Consider the following 20,476-nt stretch of genomic DNA (forward strand, 5'->3'; position numbering starts at 1 on the left):
GTCCCTAAATATCCTTCCACTCCTGTACATAGTGCTCACTGTCATACTCTCCACACTTCTCTCCTATACATAGTGCCCACTGTCATACCCTACACACTCCTCTCCTGTACATAGTGCCCACTGTCATACCCTCCACACTCCTCTCCTATACAGAGCGCCCACTGTCATACCCTTCACACTCCTCTCCTGTACATAGTGCCTGCTGTCATACACTTCTCTCCTGTACATACTGCTCACTGTCATACCCTCCACACTCCTCTCCTATACATAATGCCCACTGTCATACCCTCCACACTCCTCTCCTATACATAGCGTTCACTATCATACCCTCCACACTCCTCTCCTATATATTGCGTTTACTGTCATACCCTCCACACTCCTCTCCTATACATAATGCCCACTATCATACCGTCCACATTCCTCTCCTGTACATACTGCCCACTGTCATACCCTCCACACTCCTCTCCTGTACATACTGCCCCATCATACCCTCCACACTTCTCTCTGGTACGTACTACCCTCTGTCATACCCCCACACTCTTCCTGTACACACTGCCCATTGTCATACCCTTTACACTCCTCTCCTGTACATAGTGCCTTTTGCCGTACCCTTTGCACTCCTCTCCTGTACATAGTGCCCACTGTTAGACCCTCCACATTCCTCTCCCTCACCTGCACATACTTCCCACTTATATACCGTCCATACTCCTCCCCTATGTCGCTTACCCACAAAAACAGTTCTATAAAATTATACTGAATATCCTCAATGTTACCAGCTATAGAATGGACACACTTTTGTTAGTTCAACTAAAGGAAATCTCAGTTCTCATATTTGTTCTGCCCCATTATTAGTACTCCTTTAATTTTGTGATTACTACTATGATGTATAGAGGAACATCTGGGATCTCAGCTACTCTAAATATAGCACTTATATAAAAAAGTGTCCCTGAAAATATTTTTTAAATGTTGGCAACTGTGCACTTAGGCACTGGGTCAGTAGGGGCCCCATGAGAGGCTCCTGGGATCCTGTGATATTAAAGCAGTAGTAAACTTTCCTGACATTACTACTTTTTAGAGGCCCTGGGGTAGGTTATGCCACAATGTACAAGTATGCACAGCATATTAGCACATTAGTGTACACTTAAATTTTCAGACTGAGCCCTCCAGTGCTGCGCTGTGATGAATCAGGCGGGTCCCGGGCACTTCCATCTTCACCCGGTCTTCCTTCTGGGTTCTGTGCCTTTGGTCACTTGCCTTGGCCGGGCTGCGTTCATGTCATTCCCACGCATTTATTTATTATTTATAAAAGGCCCCACCAAAATCCTCAGCACCAGGCCCATGATGGTCTTAATCTGGCCCTGCCACTAGCTATTACAATGATCTCCACTAGCTACTACAATGATCTCCACTAGCTACTACAATGATCTCCACTAGCTACTACAATGATCTCCACTAGCTACTACAGTGATCTCCCCTAGCTAGGACGGTGATCTGCTCTAGCTACGACAGTGATCTCCACTAGTCATCTCTACTAGCTGCTGTTATGATCTCAACTAGCTATTACAGTGATCTACCCTAACTACTATCATGGTCTCCACTAGTTACTACAGTGATTTCCACCCGCTGCTATCATGATCTCAACTAGCAACTATCATGATCGCCACTAGCTGCTACAATGATCTACGACTGTGATCTCCCCTAGCTATGACGGTGATCTCCCCTAGTACAACGGTGATCTCCACTAGCTACGACGGTGATCTCCACTAGCTACGACAGTGATCTCCACTAGTCATCTCTACTAGCTGCTGTAATGATCTCAACTAGCTATTACAGTGATCTACACTAACTACTATCATGGTCTCCACTAGTTACTATAGTGATTTTCACCCGCTGCTATCATGATCTCAACTAGCTACTATCATGATCGCCACTAGCTGCTACAATGATCTCCACTAGCTACTACAATGATCTCCACTAGCTACTACAATGATCTCCACTAGCTACTACAGTGATCTCCCCTAGCTAGGACGGTGATCTACTCTAGCTACGACAGTGATCTCCACTAGCTACGACAGTGATCTCCACTAGTCATCTCTACTAGCTGCTGTTATGATCTCAACTAGCTATTACAGTGATCTACACTAACTACTATCATGGTCTCCACTAATTACTACAGTGATTTCCACCCGCTGCTATCATGATCTCAACTAGCAACTATCACGATCGCCACTAGCTGCTACAATGATCTTAGACTGTGATCTCCCCTAGCTATGACGGTGATCTCCCCTAGCTATGACGGTGATCTCCCCTAGCTACGACGGTGATCTCCACTAGCTACGACAGTGATCTCCAATAGCTACGACAGTGATCCCCACTAGTCATCTCTACTAGCTGCTGTAATGATCTCAACTAGCTATTACAGTGATCTACACTAACTACTATCATGGTCTCCACTAGTTACTATAGTGATTTTCACCCGCTGCTATCATGATCTCAACTAGCTACTATCATGATCGCCACTAGCTGCTACAATGATCTCCACTAGCTGCTACAATGATCTCCACTAGCTGCTACAATGATCTAAACTAGCTACTACAATGATCTCCACTAGCTACTACAATGATCTCCACTAGCTACTATTGTGATCTCCACTAGCTACTACGGTAATCTCCACTAGCTACTACGGTAATCTCCACAACATAATTCGGTAATCTCCACTAGCTACAAAAATGATCTCCACTAGCTACCACAGTAATCTCCACTAGCTACAAAAATGATCTCCACTAGCTACTAGAGTGATCTACACTAGCTACTATGGTGATCCCCACTAGCTACTATGGTGATCTCCACTAGCTACTATGGTGATCTCCACTAGCTGCTATCATTATCTTCATTAACTAATACAGTGATCTCCACTAGCTACTATCATGATCTCCATTAGCTACTACAGTAATCTCCACTAGCTTCAGGGTCCTGTGCCAAGCGGCTACCCTACTGCGTTGTGAACCCGTTCTGCATGGACGTCATTCAGAGAATGTGTTTTATTTTTATTTTGTATGAGTGCAGTGATGTCACCATCTCCACCTCTTCAAACCAGAGAACACTTTTCATTCATTGAGAAATTGTAAAGTGTTCTCTGATAGTCACCTGTCCTGAGTGGTCAACCTCCTTTGTTCAGTAAGCAGTTGGGCAGCCACTCGGTACAGGACACAGAAGCTAGTGGAGATCACTGGAGTAGCGGTGTCTGTACAGTGATTTCCAGCCTCCAGGGGTATTGCCCTGGTATGTACATAGTTACAATGGTCCAAGCTGGACCATTGCAACTATGTAAATATATCCATACCTTGAGTTCTGCTTTAACAGGTCTCCCACATCTTCAGAATTTTTTTATTGTTATTTTTTTTAATCAGAAGATCTCAGGTCACTTATGAGCTGCAAAATCCTCTTCATTTATCAGCTGGCCTTCACACCAAAAGGATGCAGTTTTTGCCCAGGCTGGAAATGAAATCCAGCCTTACCCATAAGACCTATCATGGAAAATGCAAACAATTTTCTGAAGCCCATTAAACTCGAGAATTGGCAGCAGTGTTCAGTCAGTAATGTATTAGGGCTTAGCTGCGGGGAATTTTCCCATTTAATAAATGGCTAACCAGCCCAAAGAAGCTAAAACGGATCCAGAATTTTTAGGCATCCAAAATAGTCGTTAGTCTGCCAGCCCAAAACTGGCATTATTACAGTCATTACATCTTTCTTTAGGCAGTATGATAACTTGACCATGTTTATCATGCACATCTGCAATTGTGCAAAACAAAAAGCCTTTATGTTTGGGTGACCAAATTCCTCTTTGAGCACAGTATGCAGGCTTCCAGACATAGAGAGAGAGGTGCGGCGCCACTCTGAGTGCAGTATGTCAGTTAAAATTCAATGTTTAATAAAAGTAAGATCAACGCGGTGAGATATAATGTGCATGGCATAAGTAGCTTGGGCTCCTGTAGTCCAGCTGGGCAGCGGTGGTGGTCAGCAGTTCCCGACGGCTGTGGTGGTTCCTGAGGCTCCGAGGCTGAAGATGGTCACAAAACAAATATGTTGATGGACGGGAGATGTGGCCGAGCTTGCGTTCGTAGCATGCCTGCTCCTTTATCAGGCTTCCAGACATACCAAAAGGAGTACTCTGCTGTACATCTGGTATTTCTATGGTGCCCATTGAGGGAAGCATTGTTGTGCCAGAGCTGTTTAGCTTGTTTGAAGTTTCCTTTATCTGACTTTACATTCAAGTTTGAAAAATGTCAGCACCTCTTTGAGAATATTGTTGTGGATGTATAGCAGAGGTCAGCTCTGATCTGATTCAGTTTCAAGATTGAATCTCTCGAAATCAATCTATTACTGAGTCTATTACAGAATAAATAAAGGACCCACCATACTGAATACTCCATGTGAATAATTTAAACTTCTGGTGGAGGGTGTCACATATTTGAAAAGGGAGCCTGATTGTTGGGACCTGGATCACCTGCTGGTGGCTCTGTGCTTCACAGAGTGGGAGGTTGTAGTTCCAGTGTTTACCAGCAGATGTCTCCCAGCAGCCAGCAGATTCCAGTAATCCGTCTCCACCCAATGCTGGCTGCTGGATACGTTGCAAGAAGTATCTGGCAGCAAAGCAAAACAGTGAAGCAAAATGTAATAGTAGGGGAAGGACTAAATACCTTCCCAGCAGCCAGCAGATTCCAGTAATCCGTCTCTACCCAATGCTGGCTGCTGGATACGTTGCGAGAAGTATCTGGCAGCAAAGCAAAACAGTGAAGCAAAATGTGATAGTAGAGGAAGGACTAAATACCCTCCCAACAGCCAGCAGATTCCAGTAATCCGTCTCCACCTAATGCTGGCTGCTGGGAGGGTATTTAGTCCTTCCTCTTCTATTACATTTTGCTTCACTGTTTTGCTTTGCTGCCAGATACTTCTTGCAATGTATCCTGAGTCTAGATCTTGATCCTGATCCTGCTCCTGATCCTGATCCTAGTCCAGGTTTCCCCTTCCCATCTGTTCCCTACATCTCCAGTTTTCCCTGTTTATCCATGTTCTCCATTTTTGTAAATAATGTATAAAGTTTACTTGTTAGGCTTCCTGTTAGTTAAATTGCTACCGTGTTTCCCCGAAAATAAGCCTGGGTCTTATATTAATTTTGGCAATAAAAGACACAGTAGGGCTTATTTTCTGGGTAGGTCTTACCATGTAATGTGCTGTCTTCTCTCCCCCTCTCCCTCCCTGCCTGTCAGGAATCCCCAGTGTGAACCGAGTTAAAATGCTTGTAAAATCCTATAATCCACTCTATTACAGTAGTATATAATGTACAATGTGTATGTTTCTGTAATATAATTGTGCCAAATACCTTCGTTATATCGCCGTTCTGCGGTTTTGCTACCAGCCGGAGCTCTCTACCCTGCAATTATATTACAGAAAACACACACATTGTACATTATATACTACTGTAATAGAGTGGATTATAGGAGTTTACAAGCATTTTAAAGGAGGGCTTATTTTCGGGGTAGGGCTTATATTGCAGCCCTCCTGGAAAATAGCGCTAGGTCCTATTTTCAGGGTAGGTCTTATTTTCGGGGAAACACGGTAGTTAGGCATTCTGGTGATATGGTTGTGGTTCACTTGTATGCTCACGTTTGTTGTGTTCCCTGTTTGCTGGTCTTTGGATGTCTTTTGTTTTACTATTAGAAAGTTACCTTACTATACATTGTAAAGTCTGGTCCCAGTTTCATAGTGTAGCTACCCAGATTTGGACATCCTTGCTGCTGATCCCTGACACTGATGAGATGAGGATGGTCACTCTTGTAGCTCCATCCCAGGGCCCCTAATAAGGTAAACAAGTGGCACCAGGCATGAAGTGGCACACATGTCTTAATGGGATGCAGATGCTGATGAATGGAAGCCTCTGGTTAGGTCTGGGATGCATGGGCTCGTCCTTGGAGACTAGTCACTGGAGTGGCAAGCTGCAACAATGCATCAAAAATTATGGCCATACACAGGATCAGCAGACTGGTGAGCAGGCAGTTGCATAGATAGTTGAGCTGCAGGTGGTTGAGTAGGAGAGATGCAGGAGCTCAGGACTGGTAGGTAATGCATTGGGGAAAGCCAGGTCAGCAACTGGCAAGCAGATCCAGTACAGTCAGCAGCAGGTACGAGGTAAGGTAAGACCGAAGTCAGAATCAGATGCAATGTCTTAGATTTGGAAAGGTAGGTAGAAGTGTTTCCAAGGTGGAGGCCAAGGTTGGTACAAGCAGTTGCAGATCAAGACAAGCTAGGTCAGTAACAGGGAAAAAAAAAGACAGGAAATACTGGGCACAGATCGGTAGATAACACCGAAAACAAGCCTGCAATGGCAATGTGTAACTATCCAGTTCGAATAGTCTTCTTCGTTCCAACAACAGCAGCACATGTTTGTGCAAGCCCATGCTTGAATGTGTGGTTAGCAGCAACTCCTGGCATAAGGCGGAGAGCAAGGTGCAACGTGGTGTGTTGGGCAGTAAACACCAAACTAGGCAATATCAATATATTGAAGGAAAGTCCAATAAAACACAACTAGGCCCAGAGGGTAGAAACGACCGTCCGGAGCCACTTACAAACAGCGGTCGGTAGACTTGGAAGATTCCGACATTTTCAGCAACGAGGAGCAGAATGAGGCCTGGCCAGTCCACACCCAAAAGGGGAGGCTTCCTGAAGTGAGGTAGACGTAGTCACTGCACTGTTCCTACTCCTCTGGAACTTCTCCCTATCTCTAAGCACTGTCCCTGCCAGATAGGGAACCTGTCCCTACACTAGCTACTCACATAAAACGCGCCAAACCCAGGAGCCAGAACCTTTAATAGACTGACCAAAGATGGCCGCTGGAGTCGAATGGGATGCCAGCGTCCAATTGGACAGCTGTCTCCTGTGACTGCAGGAAGTCCTAGAGGAACAAAGTCCCTCACAACTTCCTTTCTCTGCTGCCGAAGTAAATGATGCAATAATATAAACAAATCAATATAAACTATATAACTATTCTTCCTAAAGGTGTTTACGGATTCCTTCTATAGCATTAATGTATTAACTTGTCTAAGCCTATAATTAGCTAGTCTATTAAGACGCTGATAGGCACAATGATGTAAAGTTAGCTATAAAAACAAACACATCAGCTTAGTAAAACAATATATTTCATTTATTTCCCAAGAAAATAGGAATATGCTAGCGTCACACACTAAACAGCAGAATATCAAAAATACTTATCACAATCCTCTAGACCAGAGGTGCCCAACCAGTGGCCCGCAGAGCCCTCTGATGTGGCCCGCGACCTCCTGCTTTGGGATAGCAGGTTTGCAAGACCAGACCGCGGTCGCATCAATGTTCGGAATGAAGCCAGCGATAGATGAAGCAAGTGGTTGCGAAGGGAGCAGAGCCGCATATGCCAACGGTTTCTGTATAGCGCCGGCCCCTGTCACAAGCGGAGTGATACCAAATGCACTTTGCCTGGGACAGCAACAGCAGGCGATACCTGAATAGAAGACCGTTATTAAAGGTAAGTTTATTACTAAAAAGTGTATATATGGGCATATCTGTTCTGCAGTGGTTACTGGGCTGACTTCAAACTGATCTGCAGGTGCAGCTCAGTGCACCTTCGGGTTACGGGTTACCTGCACTGAGTCATACACATCTGTTATTACCTGCGGGTTTGGTGCACTTTCAGGTTTGGTGCACTTTCAGAAAGTGCGCCACAACTGCAGTATGTGTTCAGCTAACCCAGGAAAGCCACAGGTCCACTGCGCTGCACCCGCAATGCAGGTAAACTGCAGCACATCAGTGTAAAAGCAGCCTTAGGCCCCTTTCACATGATCCGTTCAACCCACACAGACACTCCATTCACCTCTATGGAGCGGCAGATTTCAACAGATTTGTGTCCATTTGCCCCCACATACCCCCAACTGTCCCCTTCCATCTGGTTGGATCGGATGGGAGGGCCCATAAAGTAGAGTGGGCTGTGTCCGTATCCGCTCTGCATATACAGCGTGGACATGATCTGTCATCTGTCCGCTCCACTTATTGTGGCCCGCGACCAGTTACCAAGTTGCTTAAGTGGCCCTCAAATGTTGGGCACCCCTGCTCTAGACATAGTCTCATCGGCTGGGCTCTGGATGGCAAAAGAGGGCTTTGTGGTTCAGACAGCCCTTTTTAAACCTCAATCACACCTCATCCAAACCCACCCCATTTCCAGCCCAACTCAGTTTTTGGACGAATCAAAGTGTTCACGGGGCAGTCCTCCTCAATAGATTATATTACTATCCATCTTGCCGTATTGGCCTCTAGGGGCGGCATTGCCCATGTATCTGTTGCTCTTTTGATCTTTGTCATCAGTTATCTTGGCAGCCATAGCTCTCTTTGAAGCTTGCTTGCAGAGTGGTTAATCAATGATTCCCATTCTCTCGTGCCTAGTCAAATCAGAGCCAGCTTTTTCATGCAAAGTTAGAGGTGTAATTGGTTACATTCCAACTTGGGGGCCATCTGCCTGTCCTCCAGAGAGTGAAAATATCAGAAATGTTTTTAACTCATGTTGCCTTCCAACATCTGGCTTAATTTGAGCACTACCTGTAGTAGGGAGTACAGACTGCACCTGCCTACAAGGCTACAAGCCAACCTGCACATAATTGCTTGTACAGAAGCTCCATCTTCCATATGGGCGAGACCTTCTAGAGACGAAGGTCATTAGTTAAATAAAAATATAGTATTTGAAGAAAGCCAACACAAGTAAATTGCACATTTTATTTACTTCTAAATTTTGAGTGTTGAGCAGAGATGGTTTTGGGAAGGTAATGAGTAAGCTTTTATAATAATTAAGAACTGAGCTGCTAGAAGTAAAACGCAATATTTCACAGGGTAGTATATTAGGTTAAATCTCTGATCCTTTAGAGGTTTGAGCCTTGGTGAATTTGCTGACAAGAGGGGCGTTTATGTCTCTTCAGCAACTTCCACCTAGCAGGTCACTCTCCTAATCAGGTTCAAAATGTTAATTACTGTGCCTGGCTGAATAATTGAGGAGTACATTGCACGAATGCTGCTTTTACTGTCATTTATCCAATCAGCCTTGTATTTTCTAAGCCTGGAGAAATGTTAGGGAATAGACACACTCCTAAACCTTGTGGACGGCCTTCCCAGAAGAGTTGAAGCTGTTATAGCTGCAAAGGGCAGGGCCAAATCAATATTGAACCCTACAGACTAATAGGTAGATTCAGAGAGAGTTAGGCCGGCGTATCAGTAGATACGCCGACCTAACTCAGAATCTGCGCCGACCTATGTTTAATTGTATTTTCAAACAGAGATACGCTTAAACATATGTAAGATACGACGGCTTGCGCCGTCCTATCTTAGGTTGCAATATTTCTGCTGGCCGCTAGGTGGCGCTTCCATTGCGGTTGGCGTAGAATATGCAAATCGGTAGATACGCCTATTCACGAACGTACGCCCGGCCGCCGCAGTACATTTACGCAGTTTACGTAAGAGATAGGCGGTAAGTTGCTTTCTAGCAGGACTAAATGTAGTGAGGGGGAATCCGCTCGCTCGTTAACAAGTGATTGCGGCGAGGTCGCTGAAATCACTTGTAAAATGTGTGCTCCCATCCCTCCCCCCCCCCCCCCCCCCCCCCACACACATACCTCTCTCTGCTGGCTCTGTCTTCGGGACTCGTCCTCCCCCCAGCCGCCGAGTCTGTCTCCTGTCTCCGCCGCCGCCGATGTACACAGTGAGAGGGGAGAGCTGTGCTCTTCCCATCTCAGCTGTGACAGGAGTTCTAGCACAGTGCCAGGACTCCTGTTTTGGAGGTGACAGGGTCAATCAAGAGAACCTGTCACCTCCAATTGCTATCACACAGGGAAGTGTTTTCTCCTGTGTGATAGCAATAAAGTTAAAGGGTCACTAAAGGAAAAAAAAATGTTTGCTGAAATTACTGTTTACAGGGTATAGAGACATAAAAGTTAACTGATTCCTTTTAAAAATGACTAAAAATAGATTCAATTCAATCATATAATGTGCCTCTAGTTTCACTTTCGGTTTTAAAGGTACATACATGAAGTTCCGGGTGAGAGGTGAGTCGGGAAGACTCACATAACAAAAACAAACAAATCCAGGGCAGTGTTTTGTTTTTAAAATGAATCTGATTGGTTCTGAGGAGTTTTAGACACACAGTAATGACAGCTTAGACCACCGTGAAAAGCTCCCAGTACCATGGTTATAAGGAAACAGGCAACCAGGAAGTGTGGAGATCACAGCAGAATTACAGCTACTTCAAAGCAAAAATGAACAATGAGGACATGAAACCAGTACTGCAGTAAGGTAAAGGAAGCTATTTAGCTAAAAAAAAAAATCCTTTAGTGACCCTTTACGTGAAAAAAATTGATAAAAAATAATTAATAAAAAAATACTAAGAAATAATTATTAAATTAATAAAATAGAAAAGTAATTAAAAAGTAAAGAATAAGGAAAATAAATATTAAAAATAATAAGAAAATTATACAATAATAAGAGAGTAAATAACAAGCTACAAATAAAATAAAATAAAATAAGTGATTAAAAAGTAAAAAAAAAAGAAACAAAAAATATTTGAACTAACCGTGCCACCCCTGCCATCCGGTTGCCATTCTCTGTTGATTTGGGGGGTGGGGGGTAGTTTGGTTGGCGGGGAGGGGGTGCATTGCGGAACCTGGCCTTGGGGTGGCAGGGAGACCAAATCCGGCCCTGGCTATCACCCCTAGACACACTGCAGGGTAACTTAATACGCCGATCCCAAAACAATCAGCGGCTCCTTCGGGGGTAGCGCTACATTTGTTTATAGCGCAATAAATAAAAATAAATTAAATAAAAATCACTGAGGTGATCAAATACCACCAAAAGAAATCTCTATTTGTGGGGGGAAAAAAGGACGTAAATTTTGTTTGGGAGCCACGTCGTACGACCGCGCAGTTGTCAAAAACGACGCAGTGCCGAATCGCAAAAAGTGACCTGGTCTTTGGCCAGCCAACTTTTTTTGGAATTGGGGTTGTACTAATCCTAGCAGCATAAGGATTGTAAATAGTCAGTGTTGATTGCGATAGTGAAGTTTGCATAAAAAAAAAAAGGAAATAAGCTGTAAGGAAAGAGGTGGATATTCCAATACTTTGCTGGAGAAGTTTAATTCAAGAGGTTGACTAATGGAATGAGATTCTGTCTCCATTGCTGATTACCGTACCGTCTGATTAATAGCCTTGAACTTTATATCGGGGGCCTGAGACACAGCTGAGATCTCCATCTGCATTGTTCACATTTAATGATCTCAGCAACGGTTTGTGGCATTTTAGCTAAAACACATCGGGGGATACGGAGCCGGCAGTTCACACCACAAAAAAAAAAGTCCTGCATAGAGATGGTTGTGCCGAAATTCTGATTAGATTTATAGGGCCAGATTCACGTAGAAGTGCGGCGGCGTAACGTATCGTAGATACGTTACACCGCCGCAAGTTTTCATCGCAAGTGCCTGATTCACAAAGCACTTGCAATGAAAACCTACGCCGGCGGCCTCCGGCGTAAACCCGCGTAATTCAAAGGGGCGTGTGCCATTTAAATTAGGCGCGCTCCCGCGCCGGACCTACTGCGCATGCTCACTTTTGAATTTCCCGCCGTGCTTTGCGCGAAGTGACGTCATTTTTTCGAACGGCGACGTGCGTAGCGTACTTTCGTATTTCCGGACGTCTTACGCAAGAAAAAAAAATGTTGAATTTCGACGCGGGAACGACGGCCATACTTTAACATGGGCTGTGTAAAGTTAGGGCAGCTAAAACGACGACTAACTTTGCGACGGGAAACTAGACTAGCAGCGACGTAGTGAACGCGAAAAACCGTCGTGGATCGCCGTAAGTACTAATTTGCATACCCGACGCTGGTTTACGACGCAAACTCCCCCCAGCGGCGGCCGAGGTACAGCATCCTAAGATCCGACAGTGTAATTCAATTACACCTGTCGGATCTTAGGGCAAACTATGCGTAACTGATTCTATGAATCAGTTGCATAGATAGAAACAGAGATACGACGGCGTATCAGGATATACGCCGTCGTATCTCTTTTGTGAATCTGGCCCATAATTCTTGTGCGGAGTGTCATTTCTGTATAATTTGTAGAGCTCAACTACAGGGAGACAAATCTATGCATTATATACAAATAGACGGGGAGTACCAGAATCATAAACGTAGCCAGGCCAGGGTCATACGCAGGAGATCAGCAGATGGGGGCATGGAACGGGACGAGACAGGGAGGAGGTGGACGGGATCAGGCTGCAGGGCAGGGATGCAGGACAACAGGGTAATGGGAGAGACAGGATCAGGTTCAGGTACACAGGTAACATAATCAGATTCACAGGTACAGATTAGGGCGCAAGGAAGATACCAGGGCAAGTACCGTATTTATCGGCATATACCACGCGCCGGCGTATAACGCGCACCCCAAGCTTAGAAGGGAAGTTTAAGGGAAAAAAAACTTACATTTCGAATGCTCGTCGGTGCAGCCTTGTCGGTGTCCGTCTGCTGTCTTGCCCGGCGTCCGTCTGCGGCCTTGCGCAGAGTCCATCCAGCCTTGTGGGCGGCCTTCTGCACCTTGCCCAAGGTTGCAGCATTGTGTATTTTTGAGTTTGGCGCCTCAGCCGAGCTGTACAGAGCCGGATTTCCTGTGTGTTCGGCTCCTCTCGGCTTCTCTCCCGGTCCTGCCCGGTCCCGCCCCTTGGCCCGGCTCGTATGACGGACACCACAGCGGTCCAATGGCAGGACATAAAGGCTAGGAGGCGGGGCGGGGCGTGACTGTGGGCGGAGCTGAGCGTGGCCGAGCCTAGCCGAGTGCGCAGTACACTCGGCTCAGCTCGGTCTATGTCGGCGGCGCTCAGAGACAGCGGGGATCGGCGTATAACGCGCACCCACAATTTCCCCCTGATTTTAAGGGGGAAAAAGTGCGTGTTATACGCCGATAAATACGGTATGTGAATGCTTGCCGGGTATTTGTACACACACCTGTAATTAGCCTCAGGTGACGCCTGATCACAGTAGGTGATGTCTGCTCCATACTGTCAGGAGACACCCGCTGGTGGACATTGATATTGCGCCCAAAGATCTAACAGTGCCACCAGCAGGTGAAACCTTTCATGACAGCTAATCTGTACCTGCTACCTGTTCACCTGAACCTGTTATCTGTGAATCTGATCCTGTTACCTGTGTACCTGCACCTGTCCCTCCAGTTAACCTGTTGTCCTGCATCCCTGCCCTGCAGCCTGATCCCGTCCACCTTCTTCCTATCCTGTTAGGAGACACCTGCTGGTGGACACCAGTACTGCGATCCACAGGACCGACAGCGCCACCAACGGGTGAAACCTTTCCTGATACTTTACATCCATCGGTAGCATGACACAGGTGTATTCAAACTTTTCATCAGTAGACTGTCTTTGGGAGGGGCTGCTGGAGCAATCCCCCCCTCCTCTCTCACAGCTAATCCACAGAGACCTATACATCCCATAATAGATTGCTCCCAAGACAGACATAAACATTAGAACAATGGGATACAGCCACACCTCAAAACAATCTAGTAAAGAGTCTACAACAGTATATGAGACAATATACACTATATATATATATATATATATATATATATATATATATATATATATATATATATATATATATATATATACACACACAATATTACAGTGTGGTTGTATAGTGAGTCTGATTAGTACAGATCAGACTGGGGTTCTCGGTCACCCTGTGCCCCTAATAGACACAGGGTATCTTACACATAAGAGGGGCAGGGGGAGCTGGACAAGGAGATTCCAGAGCTCTCCAAGGTAAGCTGGGTTCTACAAGCCCCCCCACCCAAAAGTGACTCCCGTTACAGGAGGGATCTATTGTTGCTGGAGGGTATCTATTTTTGCCTGGCAGTCTATTGTTGCCGGGAAGGTCTATTGTTGCTGGTGGGGGGAACTATTGTTGTTGGTTGGGCTTATGTTGCTGGGGGGGGGGAATTGTTGCTGGAAGGGATCTACTGTTGAGGGAGTGGTCTATTGTTGCTGGCTGTTGGAGAGTCTATTGATGCTGGGCTGATGCTGGGAAATCTGTTGTTCTTACCGGGAGCCAAATGTTGTTGAGGGTCCATTGTTGCTGAGGGGTCTATTGTTGCTGGGAAGGGACTCAGCAGCTACGTTCAGAGTCCCACCTCCCCTCCCTCTGCAGCTGTGCCCGCCTTCTCCACTGACCTCATGCCCGGCGCCTTTTAAATATTTTTTTTTATCAACCCTGTTGAGGGGCTTTGGTGAGATATCAGGGGTCTAAATAGACCCCTGACATCTCCCCTTTGAGGCAGGGAAAGGGACAGAGGACACATATTCCCCAGTCCCTTTCTCTGCAGCCTCAGCTGCACTGAAGATGAATGGAGAGGAGACAGAGGCTCCTCTCCATTCATAAACTGCAGCATCTAAAACACAGTTACTCTGCTCAGTTGTGAATGGACAGTCAGTGATTACTGACTCTGTGCATTCCGAAAAGGAAGGAGCCGGTAAATTACATACTTACCAACTCCTTCCTTCGCTCTCCATCCTGACGCGTGGGGCAGGGAGGACTGGAGAAGGACATGGAAGGGGAGCAGAGAAGGGCAAGGAGGGAGAGTGGAGAAGGAACAGAGGGGGAGCGGAGAAGGACATAGAGGGGAGCGGAGGAGGACATGGAGGGGGAGCAGAGAAGGAGCGGAGGGGGACACGGAGGGGGAGCTGAGAAGGACATAGAGGGGGAGTGGAGGAGGACAAGGAGGGAGAGCGGAGAAGGAACAGAGGGGGACATGGAGGGGGAGCGGAGAAGGACATAGAGGGGAATGGAGGAGGACATGGAGGGGGAGCAGAGAAGGAACAGAGGAGGACATGGAGGGGGAGCAGAGAAGGAACAGAGGAGGACATGGAGGGGGAGCAGAGAAGGAGCGGAGAAGGACATAGAGGGGAGCAGAGGAGAACATGGAGGGGGAGCAGAGAAGGAGCGAAAAGGACATAGAGGGGAGCAGAGGAGGACATGGAGGGGGAGCAGAGAAGGAGCGGAGTAGGACATAGAGGGGAGCAGAGGAGGACATGGAAGGGGAGCAGAGAAGGAGCGGAGGGGGACACGGAGGGGGAGCTGAGAAGGACAAGGAGGGAGAGCGGAGAAGGAACAGAGGGGGACATGGAGGGGGAGCTGAGAAAGACATAGAGGGGAAAGGAGGAGGACATGGAGGGGCAGCAGAGAAGGAACAGAGGAGGACATGGAGGGGGAGCAGAGAAGGACATAGAGGGGGAGTGGAGCGGAGGAGGACACGGGGGAAGCGGAGAAGGACAAAGAAGGGGGAGTGGCAGGGTAGTGGAGGAGGACATGGTGGGGGGCCTTAGGAGCACGGAGAAGAAAACAAATGAGGACACAGGGACAGTCAGGGACGATCGGTGCGGCGGTGGGGGCTCTTACAAGCATTGATCTCGCTGCCTACATTTTAATAATGCAGCTGAAAGCCGCGGGAGGGAGAGGAGGAGAAGCGTCTGTCAGCTGCTTTGTTAAAATCTATATAGGGAGATCAGTGTTTTTTAACGGCCCCCACCGCCGTAACGATCATCCCCTGACTGCCCAGGTATTGGATTAGGCATCGGAGCATTTGCACAAGTACAAGTACTCGTGCAAATGCTCGGTAGCGGCACTGATACTAGTATCGGTATGGGTGCAACCCTAATATGAAGGGGTTCATAGAGAATCTGTGTAGGATACAATGTATAGTGTAGACTAGAGAGACAATGATGAGAAAGGGGAGCAGGATGGGGTGTTTGCTGTTTAACTATTTTTACTAAATCTATTTTATGCTTCCCTTCCCAATGCACCAACTACTATATTTATTAAAGATATGCAAGAAGTAACATTTTGTGCAGATAGTGAACTGGAGCTTGACTGGATTAACGAAGTAAATACCATAATGGAAGCCGGATGTTGGTCTCAGAGAGACCAATATGATACATTTTAGCCAATATGGTGTTTTATTTTGTATCTTAAGGAAAGTCACTTTGTGGTAAAAGCAAAGAAGCAGAAACCTCTGTAGTGTATTATGTGCTTTTACTAAAGGAGAATGCTGTACATACAAACTACTTATTAGGCCTCGTACACACGACAGAGTTTCTCGGCAGAATTCACAGAGAAACTCGGTCAAAACCCGGATTCTGCCGAGAAACTCTGTCGTCTGTACACTTTTGGCTCGATGGAGCCGCCGAGGAACTCGTCGAGAAAATAGAGAACATGTTCTCTATTTTCTCGTTGTTCTATGGGAGAAGGCGGCCTGCCGAGCTCCTCGGCGGCTTCATCCCAGAACTCGACGAGGAACTCGACGTGTTTGGCACGTCGAGTTCCTCGGCCGTGTGTACGGGGCCTTACAATTGTGGGGAAACAATACAAGACATACGAGTATTACAGGTATACATACAACACATGCACACGCTACCTAACCTTCCTAATTTAAGCAGTACAGTAAAGTTGGCCTGCCCCCCCCCCCGTTATGAGATCTTGGCCCAGTACAACAGGACCAGCTATACTGCCTAATAAGCAGCCATGGCTGGAGAGCCTCAGGTTGAGCACCCATGATTTACACCAACAGCAATATATTAAGTCGGGGGTCTGCAAACTTTGAAACAAAGGGCCAGTTTACTATCCTTCAGATCTTGAGGGGGCCGGACTGTGGCCAGTAAGAGTAGAAAATGCCCCAACGTCAATGGGAGTAAACAATGCCCCATCATTGGTGCCAGTGGGAGGAATAGAGAAGGAAGTGTCACCAGCACACCTGGTACTTTATATTCCCATCGCACACTTTAAATTTTGCACACTGTAACCCCACATTCATCACATGCCTGACGAAGGGGCCCTGCGTGGCTCCGAAACGTTGCACTCTCTTTGTGTTGTGATCATGCAATAAAACATCCGTTTGGACGCTATTTACGTCGTTCCATGGTGTGCTGGCAAATATTTTAACTACTCCCAGCACACCTGGATCTCCAAAATTGGGTCCAAAAATGTTATCAAATAGTATCAAAAAATAAAAGCAACGTTTTGGAGCCACACAGGACCCCTTCACATGCCTGATGAAGGGGTCCTGCGTCTGCGTTTCTCCAAAACATTGGGCTAGATTCAGATAGCCCTGCGTAATGTTGTGCGGGCGTAACGTATCTACGATACGTTACGCCACCGTAAATTAGGGCGCAAGTTCCGTATTCAGAAAGGACTTGCACCCTAAGTTACGGCGGCGTAACGTATGTGCTCCGGCGTAAGCCCGCCTAATTCAAATTTGGATGATGTGGGCGTGTTTTATTCAAATTTAGTGTGACCCCACGTATCTGACGTTTTTTACGAACGGCGCATGCGCCGTTCGTAAAAGAATCCCAGTGCGCATGCTCGAAATTCCGCCGCAAATCGTCAATGCTTTAGACGTGAACGTAACTTACGTACAGCCCTATTCGCGAACGACTTACGCAAACGTCATAAAAATGTAAAAATTCGAAGTGGGAACGATGTCCATACTTAACATTGCGTACGCCTCATATAGCGGGAGCAACCTTACGCCGGAAAAAAGCCTAACGTAAACGGCGTAAAAAAATGCGCCGGGCGTACGTACGTTTGTGAATCGTCGTATCTACCTCTGCGGAGGTTCACGGGGCAGATCATCACTGATCCGCCCCCGTGTGAAGGAGCTCTAAGTGGGAGGAAGGGTGCCTCATCATTGGTGTCAGTGAGAGGAATAGTGTCCCATCATTGGTGTCAGTGGGAGGAATAGTGCCCCATCATTGATGTCAGTGAGAGGAATAGTGCCCTATTGGTACCGGTGGGAGGAATAGTGCCCTATTGGTACCGGTGGGGGGAATAGTGCCCTATTGGTACCAGTGGGAGGAATAGTGCCCTATTGGTACCGGTAGGAGGAATAGTGTCCTATTGGTACCAGTGGGAGGAATAGTGCCCTATTGGTACCAGTGGTAGTAATAGTGCCCTATTGGTACCAGTGGGAGGAATAGTGCCCTATTGGTACCAGTGGGAGGAATATTGCCCTATTGATACCAGTGGGAGGAATAGTGCCCTATTGGTACCAGTGGGAGGAATAGTGCCCTATTGGTACCGGTGGGAGGAATAGTACCCTATTGGTACCAATGGGAGGAATAGTGCCCTATTGGTACCGGTGGGAGGAATAGTGCCCTATTGGTACCAATGGGAGGAATAGTGCCCTATTGGCGGTGTTAGTGATAGGAATTATGCCCCGTTGGTGTCAGTGGGAGGAATAGTAACCCAAGGGCCAGATAAAGGCGGGCAATGGGCCACATCCGGCCCTCGAGCCGCAGTTTGGAGACCACTGCCTTAAGTTACCAATACCAGTAAGATAACCCTACAGGTCCTGCGCTATCTTTCCACTTTCCTCAACCATTGAAATGAATGGGCTGCCCTACACGGTAACGCCCCGCACCCGTGATTCCCTGTAGAATACCCTGCCAAGCTCTCCTCAGTTGGTAGTATAGTGTGAACGTGAGATTGCTGACCCCTGTCATATCACCGTCTTATGTTCTATTTGCAGGGATCAGACTGTTCAGCCACCTGTCCTTCCGGAACCTATGGAACTGACTGCTCGTCGGTGTGCAACTGCAAAAACGGTGCAGCCTGCTCCCCGGTGGACGGGTCTTGTATGTGCAGGGAAGGTAATGGCGCTCAGTCAATGGCTGTCTAATCATCGATGTATCTCATTCACATAATAGTTGTCTGCGGCTGCACTTAGCGCTGACCTTTTTATCGAATAAAACCTGGCCACACGTAATTGATGTAAAAGCATTTTTTTTTTTTCTCAAGTTAATTAACGGAGGATTCGGTTTATTCAGGAAAAGAGTCTGCGCTCCGTGCAAGAGCAGCGAGATATTTCACGGAGAGGACGCGGTCAGATCGACATCTCCGCTGATTACACATTTCACATTCATAATGTAATATTAGTTGCAGCATCATCTCACCCATTATGTCCATCGGCCATTGGAAGTGGAGGGTCCCTTTTTATAGGAGAAAGAACTACCAATTTTATTTTATTTTTATTTTTTAATGATGCAACATGACAGACTGCATGGTGTAATTAAAACCGGCATTGTACCAAATAATGGGACCAGAGAACAGAATTCTTAGATGTAACTAGGTGACCCCACGTTACCAATAATCTACTTCTATATGAACCGGAACTCCCAGATTATTATTCCTTTAGCTGAAGCTTCATTATGGTCATTTTTTAATTGGTACATTGGGATCCCCGTGGAAGCTTGAAATCACTGTAGTGCCTGGAGTTAAACATCAAAGCTGAACATATTTACATTGATAGTTACATTTGGTCCAATGTAAGCATGTACCTATGCGTACCTCAGCACCATGCCCTCCTGAACCCCCAGCACCATGCCCTTCTGACCCCCCAGCACCATGCCCTCCTGAACCCCCAGCACCATGCCCTTCTGACCCCCCAGCACCATGCCCTCCTGACCCCCCAGCTAGGGTTGCCACCTTTTCTTCAAGCCAAACCCGAACACTTTAGCGGTCCGGGACACCTTTGGGTGCCCCAAAGAGGGTAGTAATACGGTGCGCATACCGTGCCATGGAAAAATGTGGGCGTGTCTTGTTGACATCATCACCCTGCCCCTTAGTGATGCCGAACCTGCCCTCAGACAGCCGCCCACAGCTCCCGGGCGGCAACAGATTTGTGTGCGACTATCTTGGTTACTTGGGGAGCCACAGCACGCCTGAAACCCGGACACATGATTCAAAATTCAGACTGTCCGGGTGAATCCTGGACGTGTCAACCCTAGCCTAGGCTGGAAAAAATGTTTTATTTCTTTTTTCTTTTTTTGATCTTTTGCTTTTAAAATGTAAAGAGAAGATTTAGGGTATTTTTGAGCCAATATCTCTTCATAAAGAGGACCTGTCAAGCCGGTTACTTGAGGAGTTACAGCCCAATCTGAATAATATTTTAAAACCTGGACTGTCCGGGTGAATCCCGGACAGGTGGCAACCCTACCCCCAGCACCATGCCCTTCTGACCCCCCAGCACCATGCTCTCCTGACACCCAGCAACATGCCCTCCTGACCCCCCAGCACCATGCCCTTCTGACTCCCCAGCACCATGCCCTTCTGACCCCCCAGCACCATGCCCTACTGACCCCCCAGCACCATGCCCTTCTGACTCCCCAGCACCATGCCCTCCTGACCCCCCAGCACCATGCCCTTCTGACTCCCCAGCACCATGCCCTCCTGACCCCCCAGCACCATGCCCTTCTGACTCCCCAGCACCATGCCCTTCTGACTCCCCAGCACCATGCCCTCCTGACACCCAGCACCATGCTCTCCTGACACCCCAGTACCATACCCTCCTGACCAGGGCCGC

The 20,476-nt window shown here is 47.0% G+C and overlaps 1 protein-coding gene across 3 annotated transcripts in view; it reads left to right on the forward strand.

Moving 5' to 3' along the window:
* Positions 1-20,476, forward strand: part of MEGF11 (multiple EGF like domains 11) — a 766,818-nt gene that overhangs the window by 548,765 nt on the left and 197,577 nt on the right. For all 3 annotated transcript variants that reach the window (XM_040342265.1, XM_040342267.1, XM_040342266.1), the window contains exon 11: positions 18,644-18,764. In XM_040342265.1, the coding sequence (XP_040198199.1) occupies positions 18,644-18,764 (121 nt within the window). The remainder of the gene's footprint in view (positions 1-18,643; positions 18,765-20,476) is intronic.

Source organism: Rana temporaria, chromosome 3, assembly GCF_905171775.1.
Source record: "Rana temporaria chromosome 3, aRanTem1.1, whole genome shotgun sequence".
NCBI classification, from domain to species: Eukaryota; Metazoa; Chordata; class Amphibia; order Anura; family Ranidae; genus Rana; species Rana temporaria.